The sequence below is a fragment of the Argopecten irradians genome, chromosome 4 (genome assembly GCF_041381155.1).
Source record: "Argopecten irradians isolate NY chromosome 4, Ai_NY, whole genome shotgun sequence".
NCBI classification, from domain to species: Eukaryota; Metazoa; Mollusca; class Bivalvia; order Pectinida; family Pectinidae; genus Argopecten; species Argopecten irradians.
Genome location: NC_091137.1, coordinates 46,157,152 through 46,169,498, shown reverse-complemented (window position 1 = coordinate 46,169,498; position 12,347 = coordinate 46,157,152). Strand labels below are relative to the sequence as shown.

The 12,347-nt window shown below is 32.1% G+C and overlaps 2 protein-coding genes across 4 annotated transcripts; both read right to left on the bottom strand.

Moving 5' to 3' along the window:
- Positions 1-214: 214 nt before the first annotated feature.
- Positions 215-751, bottom strand: LOC138322328 (antho-RFamide neuropeptides-like). Its single transcript, XM_069266362.1, has one exon. The coding sequence runs from the start codon at positions 749-751 to the stop codon at positions 215-217; it is 537 nt and encodes a 178-aa protein (XP_069122463.1).
- Positions 752-1,941: 1,190 nt separating this feature from the next.
- On the bottom strand, positions 1,942-12,187 carry LOC138321835 (coatomer subunit zeta-1-like). Of its 3 annotated transcripts, none has more exons than XM_069265827.1 (8): positions 12,087-12,187; positions 10,456-10,524; positions 9,917-9,998; positions 9,610-9,701; positions 8,989-9,122; positions 8,153-8,243; positions 6,111-6,167; positions 1,942-3,605 (listed from the first exon to the last, which is right to left on the bottom strand). In XM_069265827.1, exons 1-7 carry the CDS (start codon positions 12,102-12,104, stop codon positions 6,141-6,143), a joined length of 513 nt encoding a protein of 170 aa, XP_069121928.1. In that variant the 5' UTR covers positions 12,105-12,187; the 3' UTR covers positions 1,942-3,605; positions 6,111-6,140. The 3 variants fall into 3 exon arrangements, with proteins under 3 accessions (XP_069121928.1, XP_069121925.1, XP_069121927.1); XM_069265824.1 differs by lacking the exon at positions 6,111-6,167 and adding an exon at positions 5,019-5,039; XM_069265826.1 differs by lacking the exon at positions 6,111-6,167.
- Between the last annotated feature and the right edge of the window lie 160 nt (positions 12,188-12,347).

The following is a 12,347-nucleotide window of genomic DNA, read 5'->3' as shown; positions in this document are numbered from 1 at the left end:
ATACATCCGTTGGTTCATCATCTTGTCCATACATCCTTGCTTCATCATCTCGTCCATACATCCTTGGTTCAACATCTTGTTCATACATCCTTGGTTCAACATCTTGTCCATACATCCTTGGTTCAACATCTTGTCCATACATCCTTATTTCATCATCTTGTCCATACATCCTTGGTTCATTATCTTGTCCATACATCCTTGTTTCATTATCTTGTCAATAAATCCTTGGTTCATCATCTTGTCCATACATCCTTGTTTCATCATCTTGTCCATACATCCTTGGTTCATCATCTTGTCCATACATCCTTGGTTCATCATCTTGTCCATACATCCTTGGTTCATCATCTTTTCCATACATTCTTGTTTCATTATCTTGTCCATACATCCTTGGTTCATCATCTTGTCCATACATCCTTGGTTCATCATCTTGTCCATACATCCTTGGTTCATCATCTTGTCCAATAAAACCTTGTTTCATCATCTTGTCAATAAATCCTTGGTTCATCATCTTGTCCATACATCCTTGGTTCATCATCTTGTCCATATTTCCTTGGTTCATCATCTTGTCCATACATCCTTGGTTCATCATCTTGTCCATACATCCTTGGTTCACCATCTTGTCCATACATCCTTGGTTCATCATCTTGTCCATACATCCTTGGTTCATCATCTTGTCCATACATCCTTGGTTCATCATCTTGTCCATACATCCTTGGTTCATCATCTTGTCCATACATCCTTGGTTCATCATCTTGTCCATACATCCTTGGTTCATCCATCTTGTCCATACATCCTTGTTTCATCATCTTGTCAATAAATCCTTGGTTCATCATCTTGTCCATACATCCTTGGTTCATCATCTTGTCCATACATCCTTGGTTCATCATCTTGTCCATACATCCTTGGTTCATCATCTTGTCCATACATCCTTGGTTCATCATCTTGTCCATACATCCTTGGTTCAACATCTTGTTCATACATCCTTGGTTCAACATCTTGTCCATACATCGTTGGTTCATTATCTTGTCTGACTCCTTGGCTCATCATCTTATCCATACATCCTTGGTTCAACATCTTGTCCATACATCTTGGTTCATCATCTTGTCCATACATCCTTGGTTCATCATCTCGTCCATACACTCTTGGTTCAACATCTTGTCAATACATCCTTGGTTCATCCATCTTGTCCATACATTCATGGTTCATCATCTTTTCCATAGAAATATCATTTCATCATGTTGTCGTTGATTTTAAGTTATTTCTTAGTAGTAGACAACAAAATAATAGCTCTTTATTTAGTCACTATATTTTATGGTGGAAAGATATTATTACACATTGTATGGTGGTAAGTTTCCTTGAATAAAGACGAGAAAATGGTCACCACTGTATACATATAGTGCTAAAGTTATGGGATAGACAAGTTCCTTAACGCATGACTGATGTTCATCATGTTATCTAAACTCTCGTTTAATTTTAAAATTTTAAAAAGATAATCACTGAAGGTTGTGTCTTTTCAAAATTTGAAAAATAACAAATGAACGAGAGTTTGATAAACATGATAAACAACAGTCACTTGTTTGGGAACCTCTTTTTATAAATATGAATGCATAATGTTGTTCAATGATGAATATGTTATTGTTTAAGCTAATGGAATAAACTTAAATGTACCCATGTTAGTTTTAATGGTCTTACTGCTGAAACTAAAGCAATTTATCATCATGGGCCACCGAAAAACAGGATGGGTTGACAGATATGCAACACCGTCAGGAAATCACATCTCAACTTTGGTGGTAAAAGTCCTCGGTTTTCATTCAATTTCCCACCAAAGGCGTTACAAGTTCATCCAAACAACCGGTAATATACAGTCTTTCTAAAACACTGACCTCCCAGATTGTCCACTACTGACAACATCTGATGTCATTTCCACAGAAAACCACAAACTTTATTACGTTTCATGAATAATTTATTTCCTTCCATTCGTACTCACATGTTTCAAAATGAAATTTTCTATGACAACTATGAAAATCATATATACATGTCAGTATAAAGAATATACAAGCACTTTGTAAATTACCGTCTTTAGTTCCAACCACCATCAGTCATTTCATATATAAACTTCTATAAAATCTCTTCAAAACTTGCTTTTTGCCTATCAAAAATGTTCAAAATATGCAATTCAAAATTTCATTTTGTATTTTTAATTGAAATAATTACTCATCACCATGTAAAACCATACTCAACAAGTATTTTGGAATACAACAGTATCAGTCTATTTGTCTTATTTAAAAAAAATTTAAATTGCATGTCTTAAAATTTAGCATTAGTTTTGTTGTATTTACCTTACACTCAAAACATTATTTTAAATTTGCAAAATCATGCTTTTTTTCTTCTTCTTTTAACTCATTCACTCCTGAAATTTTGTATTGAACTGTTTCAGTTTTGGTTTTAGAAGTGTTCAAACATGTCTTTAGGGATAATTTAGTTTAAATAAGTTTCATACCGGTATATTCCTGACCAATTAAGACATCTCTATCGAAAACAATGCATGATAGAGTTTAACTCAATCATCCCTCTTGACTCATTTGAGCTCTTCTTGTTCAAAGATTGGAACAGCCCATTATAAATTTCCGGGGGTTGATGAGTTAAATATCTCATATTTCTACTACATTGCAAGTAGAAACCATGCCAACATGTATATCAATGTAAATGAAGTTCCTTAATTATTTTTTAGACATTTACTGTTAGTACAGCGGATAGCCTAACATACAGAAGTATTTTGTATTTTCATACAGTCAAATTTCCATACATCCTCTCTCTCATCTGTTCATACCATCACATACATAACACTTATAACAAGGAAATGTTTCAACTGCAAAATGGTAGCAGTGATTTGAAATTTAAAATGCCATGCAACACATTTCCATTTTAGAATTTTAGATTTCCATTTTAAATAAAACATATCATATATATACTACAATATATTTCTAAGATAAGTTAACGAAAGTTTTTTTTCTTTCTTTTTTTTTTGAAACTAAAGGGTAAAAGTTAATAAATCATGTATGTCTTCTTGTAGCTACCAAGTGTTTTTAGGGGATAGTCTTCAACTTTTTGAGAAAAAAAACTTTAGAAGAAAGCATGTGTTGACTATTATCTTACAAATATATATGATTGATCATACATACAATGTATCTGCCTTTTAACTTTGCATGTGTACATTGGAATCTTTATTTTCAGCATGTGCAAAAACAAAAACGAAAGAAATTTGCACTTAACAAATGTTAAAGAGCTCAATTGTAGATAGCGCTTCATCACAAAATAATCTAAGAAATGAGAAAAGAGACAAGCTATCTCCCGTTATCTTGAGCCCCAAGTAAAATCAGATGGTCATATCTCATGAAGCCTTCTTGTTGCTGTTGGAAACAAATACTGCTGGAAAATTCTCTGGTCGCCATGGCGATGCATCGCTGCATGTAAACTGTCAAACTTTACTTTCCCCACTGTGTAAACCTATCCACAATCCACGATGAAGATAACGATAAAAAATATACATTTGTCCATCATTTTAGTAATGACCATTTTATCTGCTCCTTCGCACTTTGAAGAACCTGCAGAAAAAAAAGGAAAGAAGATTAGACGGGGAGTAAGAAACAGGACTATCTGACAGTTTAAATGAGATTAACGCCTTCACATTTACTCAGCCCGATCCAGAACAGAGAGTCATTATATTCTCAAGTCCTCTGATATCACAAGATCCAAGGTTAACAAAATAACGATAAACAATTTTACTAAAAAAGAACACATCAAGAAATTTTTGAAGATGGACAAAACCATACATTATATATATGTTAATCGTTTCATTGTGTTGCTATCCGTATAATAAATAATATCAAAATTAACTTTGAATTAGATAAAAAAAAATTGTGTTCAAATATAATTTTATAAATAGTTATCAAACAATACTATTGAGTCGTTATCATGTTGGATAGAATTTTGTTCTGTGATTATATGATGTAAGCGGTTTTGAAAAGCTGTTGTGCGATGAAACCAAGATATTTTTACTTTAATTTTATCTTAACAACTCTGGATCCAGCTGTTTTGGTGCATTAAAGATAAACCAGGCCTAAACCCACAAAATGTCATCCTGGTAGCTAAATGCTGGGTGAACATGCTCAGCCACAACCACCAATGGCCAAAGGGAGGTAATCCATCATGCCAGTATCATAATTACCATGCCATCACATATATATAAAATATAGATTTGTATTTCTAAATACATTGCCCTCCAAAAGTACTGCTTTGTAAATACACACAAGCTACAGAAATTTTGATACAATAAATTATCAATCCTATTACTAAAGTCATCTGTGTTTATTATTTGTCAACTTATAAAGTTTCTTCAATTCATTAAGATAATTTTTTGAACAAATTTGTTTATGTATGTAATAGAACTTTTGGAGGACAGAGTCTATATCTGGTATTTTTATGGATTTAAATAAAATCCTTGAATTTTTTCTTTAAATCTTTAAAACTTTGCTAGATTTCTTTAATTGATGGTATATGTGTATGGTATATTATATACTTTGCAACTTTTGATACAATCCCTAAAATTTCACCAGGTAGCTTCTGTTTTATTGGAAGATATACAGTCTCGTCTATACCGACTACTATCAGCATGAACCTCACACCAAGCCACCAACCCAGCTCTATCATACTAATCATTTATATCTATAACACAGCGTACACCTTTGTGGAATTTCTTAAATGGATAGTGAGAACCTGATTTACAAGTGAATGAAGTATATTCATAAGCTGAAGAAATTTGATGTCATAAATGTACAGTAAGTAAACTAAACTAAATCATTGTGCTGTAATAAAATATTAAAAACAAGCTGACTGCCTATATCAAGTTTATACAGAACAAATGACTACCAGTACATGAATATACATGTATTTATATGGGAAAATGAAAGTAGACTCTAACCCACGGCCTCCGCACCTGAAGGCTTTGGAGTACTCACCTCAAGTTTTTTAGTGAGTTGCTTTAACACAAAAAATTAAACCATACATATATTAATCAAAGATGCTATTAGTAAGATTTTTTTTTTAATTTTCTTTGTTTTGCTTATAACATAGCCCATCAGTAATGATTTGAACCTATTGCTATTTGTGTTAAAACTGCCATTTGTAATTTACTGGTATATTCATTGGGATTGATGTATTAATTCTCTCAACTGGCAAAACTTCTTTTCTCTTAAATTATAACTGCTCGACAAAGTAATCCACCATTCCGCAGGTAAAAACTTCGCATACTGTCATACTTTCTCAATTATGATTTTTTATGGAGATTTATTTTATATACAAAAGATAGACAAAGTTGGAAGGAAAAAAGGCACACTTAGGATGAAAAAGTTAAAAAATGATGACTTTAGAACATAAATAATGATGTTAGTCTACCTATAGTGCAAGAGCATAAACTTGAGAGAAAAAATGTATGTCTCCCAAAAATGAAAATGAAAATAACATTTTTGATCTCTTTATAGGTAAGGTAAGGTAACAGTTGCCACCTATCTAATGCATTTCATAGCACATCATCTTCATGCCATTCAAGTATTCCGTCTTTGCGTATTACAGAGTTAGCTCCCTTGCAGGTAGGTATCGATTATTATGTCATTATTTTGTGAGCACAATTCACGTCATTTTCTCCGAAAAGTATGACTTTATGCTCGCAAACACATCACAATCAATACCTCCCACAAGGACAGATAACTCTGTAATATACAAATACAGAATACTAGTTTTTTCATAATATGACAATGATAATAAAAAAGAACTAACCCCTATTTGACATTTGACTTCATAAACAAAGCAAGGGTGATATATGTACACTGCACAACATGTGTAGGTGATACAAATATATCATACATTTTAAAAGATATCTTCAATGATTTGGATGTTTTGATGGTAATTTTCAAGGTAAGGTAAATAACAAAGAGTATTAAGTGTAAGAATAGCTTTGAATAGATTTGGTTAGATTAGGTGATGTAAAGCTTGTTAATCAGGGAGTTCACACGACTGGAAATGAAGGTGTCACACAACAAGTCATGTATTACCAAGCCCCTGTGTGACTAATCTGTCCAGCATCATTTTGTCAGAAGATATTCTATTACCTATGTAAAATAACATATTGTTACTTGTTATAATTGTATCATTTTGTCAGAAGATAGGTAAAATATAATTTTGTCAGAAGATATTCTACTACCTATGTAAAATAACATATTGTTACTTGTTATAATTGAATCATTTTGTCAGAAGATAGGTAAAATACTTAATTTTATGTAAAATACATATTGTCAGAAGATATTATTTGTCAGAAGATATTACCTACGTAAAATAACATATTGTGCTTGTTATTACCAAAATGATTGTTCAAGTCGAAGTCCAAGTCATATTGGAACCAACTCAATGGATATATTGGTTATATGCTAGAGCAAAAGACAGAGCTAGTAATGTCCCTTTAAAGTGCCTCAAAAGTAATGTCCCTTTAAAGTGCCTCAATTGTATCTTAAGAAAGGCTTTTATAGGGGCATAATTTAATTTGAAAGAACATACTAACTAAAACACAAACTCCCTACAGTAAACTAAACTAAACCTTCATCAAACAGTTGAAAAGTTGAGCTCTTTTTTTTATTACTATAATAGGTTATAGTAATTCAGGGATAAAAACGCTGCGATAAGACCATTTCTGTGAAGCACCTAGAATTCTAACCTAGTAATCTTAAAATCTACATTTCTTGGGCTTGATATCACTAGAGGTATATCAATCTTGTAGACAAAATTGTAAAAACATGCTTATCTAATGATCATGTGTACTAAATTGATTATGTTGATTGAGAATACATGCACGATTGGAGCCTGGCTGTCGATACAGGGGAAATAACTCAAAATTAACTTTTGTATAAAAATTATTAAAATTAGGGTAAGAAGACCTAACCACAAAATTTTGTGTAGTAAGTAGTTTTATCAACTTATTGTCTTTACCTAAACAAGAAATACAGAAACAGTACTTTAAAGAAATAGAATGGTGAACGATGCAGGAAGCTTAACCAAACCCACTGTTATAGGTTTTTTTTATAAATAAATATAATGACCAGTATTAGTAAGGTTTAGGCCTAATATGACCTCGGATGGTAGAAACATGCTACTCCTCAGAAAGTACTGAATCTCTTTATGCAAATATCCTTGTCTGCAATATAGGATGTTAGTGGAAATATGAAGTTATGTCCCTTTGTGCAAAATAAATCTTGGATAATAAAGAGTTATGTCCCTTCAAGTAATTGGAAAAAGACTTTTTGTCAAGGCAATTCACTGCAAGCCAATGACAGGAAAAAATTATTTTTCATCTCAATATGAAAACGCATCTTTTCATACTTATCTTAGTGGATTTATCAGGCTCTTTTTAGTCTTGTATCAACCAAAATTTGATTATTTTTGAAACAAATTGATCTTGTTTATTTTCTTTTTTAATTATAACTATGGAAATGATACATAAGGTTTTTGTCTTTAAAAGTACTTTGGTTTTCATTATAATCTGCCAGTATAAGTGTGTTTGTAGGTTAAGACTTGTTTAAATTTCAATAAAATAGTCAAATTAAAAAAATAATATTTCATTTTCCTCTCTTAGACGAGATTTATAAGAATGTCAAACTATCTAAAAAAAACGATGAAATGGCAGCACTAAAGTAAGTAACCCTCGCACCCCCATCCAAACTGCTAGTTTTATCAAAACCTAAAGCCGCCTGTATTTGATAAAACTCAGTGTGACTAATAAGTTACAGCATCCAAACTCGAATAAAATCTCTAGCTTATTAATCAAACCTAACTTATGTGCAAGACTAAAAGTTAAATCCAAACTCTAGTTTTATCAAACTATGCATTATGATATAAGACTAAAAGTTCAATCTAAACTCTTGTTTTATCAACTTATACATTATGATGCAAGACAAAGTTAAATCCAAACTAGTTTCATCAAACCTATACATTATGATGCATTCTAGTCCGGTCCAGGTATATAAAATGACAGCTATCTGATGAGGTTAAGCACATGCTACCACTGTGAATGCTGAATAAGTAGCTTTAGTATTATGATGTGTACCTGTGCCACTGTTTGTTCTCCTAGGGGGATGTCGTCCGTCCTTATTGCTACCTTCTGTACTATAGAGGTCGAGTCTGCATCTAGGATTATCCTATAACAAACGACAACAGAATTACCTAAAATATAACAACAATAAGCTTAGATATCTTTATTTTCTATTCTTAAAAATCTTTAAGAAATATTTATCCTATACAAAAAGAACCATAGTTTTCGTTGTGTATATTTTTTTTTATTCCATTCGGCAATAACTGAAAAGTACTGTTTCTTTATTTTCGCGTTGAGAATATTTTGCCATACACCATTACATTTAGAGAAATTGAATGTTCAGTATTAACTCATTCACCCCTAAAAATTCATATTGGACTCTTCCAGTCTTTGAATCCGAAGAGTTCAAATGTGTATTCAGGGTGAATGACTTTAGTTTGGTCAGATTCAATACCAATTAACTACTTCTACCTAAAATAGAGTCTGCATGTTTAATACATTAATTTCAGTTAATGAGGTTTGATAAAAACAGGTTTAAAAAGCTGAACATTTTTTGTCAACTTACATTAATACTGTACCTTCAAGATATGAAAACTATACCTACATACTTATTCCATCTTTGCATATTATAGAGTTAGCTCCCTTGTGGGTAGGTATCCATCGTGACGTGATTATTTTGTGAGTGAAATTTATTCACATTGTTTTCTCTATGACGTTACACTTACAAACACATGATGTAACAATCGATACCTACACGCAAGGGCAGATAACTCTGTAATATACAAATACAGAATAGATGATCAATATGGTCATCACGGAAATAAATGTTCGGATAGCTATAAAATCCCTACCCGCCATCACAGATTTCATCGACAGCCAAATACACAGCATCTAGGTTCTCAAATAAAGCCCTCTTCTCCACATTTTTTCGCAGGATTTGGTTGACAGCGTCATATAAGGCGTTAAGAACACTTGCTAGAATTAACTGCAAGGAGGAACAAATCCCAGATTAATGTGATCATTTTCATTATACAACTGTACTGTATATAAATTTGAGGAACATAATGTGAGGAATGGTGTACATGTGACAAAAATTGTAGTTTTGACATAATTTGAAACAAATTTCAAACAAAAATTTTAAGTTATAAGATTGTGTAAAGATTTTTTTCACTGATGCTGATTTTCTACATAGCTGATGCAAAATAATGACCATAATAGAGATCTCTGGGACTAATTAAGATTGTAAATAAAAGTAAATTAAGTTACATCATGCACATTATGAACTAGAAGATTTAACATTTTGATAAAATAAATTTTTTTCAAAAGAAATTAAATAATTGCAGTATAAGATGTACCTGATCATACAAACTATAATTACTTTAACAATTTAATTATAATTAGAATTTAAATGACACACAGATCAAGGAGACTTATTGGAGGATGAATATGAAAATTCTCTCCATACACTGTACCTCGTTTTCTTGTGAGCTTCCAACCACATAGAAAAAGAGATCAACGTTGCTCTTGTATACACAAGTGAGTCCTTCAAACATTATTATTTCAGCTGAAAGAAAGAAAATATTCTTGAAAACAGAAAAATATGATTCAAACAGGTTTATTTTTTGTATAAGGTATTCTTACATTAGATTTATAAAATTATTATATAATACATATTACTGAAAATATATCAGATAGCTACCAGCTTATCATTTGATTTTTTCAATTTGATTAACATATTGGTCCATTTATAAGAACTGACAAGTAGAGAAATACACTTACAGTTAGCCCTGTGTGTTTTGTTGAACAAATTCTTCTCAAACTGTTTTTGTTCTTTGGCTGTTGAAAACTGGTCATCATAATACTAGAAATGAAAAAAACAACATTATTTCAATACCAGGCAAATAAAGATATGAAGTTATAGACAATATTTCAGACTTTCATAGTACATAGTGTTTACAAGTTAGTGTCTAACTTAGAGGTGGAAATCAATGAAAGACGCAATGTGGTATGATATGATTTCAGCTATATATTATTTTAACATAATGATGTCAGGGAGAGGGCTTATTTAGGCAAAGCCTGCTGCCCAATCCCTATTAAATTGAATGATTTAATAAAATATTTTGAAATGAAATGAAAATGTCAAGCATTAGAAAAACATTTCATAATATATAGGAAAATGTATAAAAATCAATGTTGATTATTTTTACCTGTACCGGGGTATCATTATCTGTATTTTCAGATTTATAACCATAAACAAATTTAAAACCTTCAAGTTTAGATGTGTTGAAATTCTCTATTTCTTGTCTTTTAACTCTTACCTTAGCTAGCATACGATTGCCATCATTGTCCAGGATGGCCATGGCCTTCACTGTGTACAAAGAGGGTTCCTGTGGAAAATAAAAACTGGGATTATCTCCAAGTAACATAAATATGATTTTCCATCCATATCAACAACCTATAAAAATATTTTTTTTGCAACTGATCCCTCTAGTGTGACGTGTAGAAGATGACAATATCACTACTTACAATAAGTGGGATTCGAGATTCCAAAACGCTGTGGGGTGTAAAAATCCACTAGCCGACGCCCGGGGGCTACCAAATTTTCAACTTGGACTAGTGGAAATTTTAGCCATACTTGCGGGGCTAGTGACTTTTTCTTCAAAAAGATATTTCTAAACACATATATTATAAGTCATAATAACACTTTTAAAACATTGTTCTATTAATATTCGTATCTAACTTTAAATCTTATTCTGGAAATCATGTTGTCTAATTTGTTTGACGACTGTAGAACCTCCCGATCACCACAGTGTATATATTGATGCATAGCATTTCATGCGAAAGTTTACGTAATTTGCAACTCAATGTTTCTTGACACAAACATATCCAAAAACCGGATCAATAAGTCATCTCAGCTATCAGATCAGTAAATTTTAATAGTTACAAAAACGATGTTAAAGAACTGGAATCTATTCCTCAAAAAAGTCGGCAGCAAAGCCATTCCTGCAGCAGGCTGGCCATATTTGTTATGGTTATTCTAATATCCGGGTCAAAGGTCGGGAATCCAGATTTCGGTTTCAGGATTTAAAAAAAATCTAAAAAATTATGTTCTAGAGAATATCACAGATCAAAAGATTTCTCTTGATGTTTACTTGAATTTAAATAAAAAAAGTAGATGCAAATAATAAAAAAACTCACTCATTTAAAGATATATTTGAATTTATACAGTGCTAAAAAATACTGGCCCTATTATATATTTTCTATAAACCCCTATATTAAGGACTCTTCAGTTCAAAACAGGTCATTAATTACAGTTATTCAGTGCTGTACTAGTGACTTTGGGATGGTATTGCAACCAATTCAAATATACAGTGACAGAGAAATCATATTAATGTACACGTAGAAGAACTAAGATAAATACACAATTCTTGTCAAGGGATTGAATCCGGCGTGAATATTTATGGTTCTACCAGCTGAGATAAAGAAGCATGCTCTTGTTAGGTGAGTGACAGACTTAACGAGTCTACTGTGACAGTTTTAATCTCACAAAATACTACTGATTAGGATAAGGAAATAGTCTCCACTATCATTATCATTATGATTTGATCTTGCTCTATTTGGATTTTCACTATGTGCAGCGACTGGCAAATAAAAGTGCCTGGTTGATTGGTTGATTGATGGTGCTAAAAGTCATTGTTCCGGTTATAACCGAGTCTAGGACACTACTAGCACCTGGTTTGACTTTGTTTGCAGGTACAAATGCATAATGAAAAGAATGGGGCCCGGGGGAGATGCCGGCTGCCACTGATAGATATTTGTTAAAGTGCAACGTAAAACAAGTGGATTCTATAGCTCTCGTATATATTTCAGATACTAATCAACTCTCTGTGTGTTTGGATTTTGAGGAAATATATCGAAAAACACTTAAAGAATGCAGTATTATGCTCACCAAAATACCACCGTCCATGGTTTTCGTGTCGACTTGACGTGGAGGTGCTTGTCAGCGTTAAACAGGCGCAGAGTGAAATGTACGTGCGTTGCAAACGCTTTAACGACTAAGAATATTTAAAGTAGCCTCGCATATTTATTTTTAAAATATATAAACCTTATCATAAATTAGTTTCAAAATCAAATTCTTTTTTGAAAAAAAATCATATTTCAAGGAAATATAGACTATCAATGTCCATAAACCGTAATTTTAATTTACGGA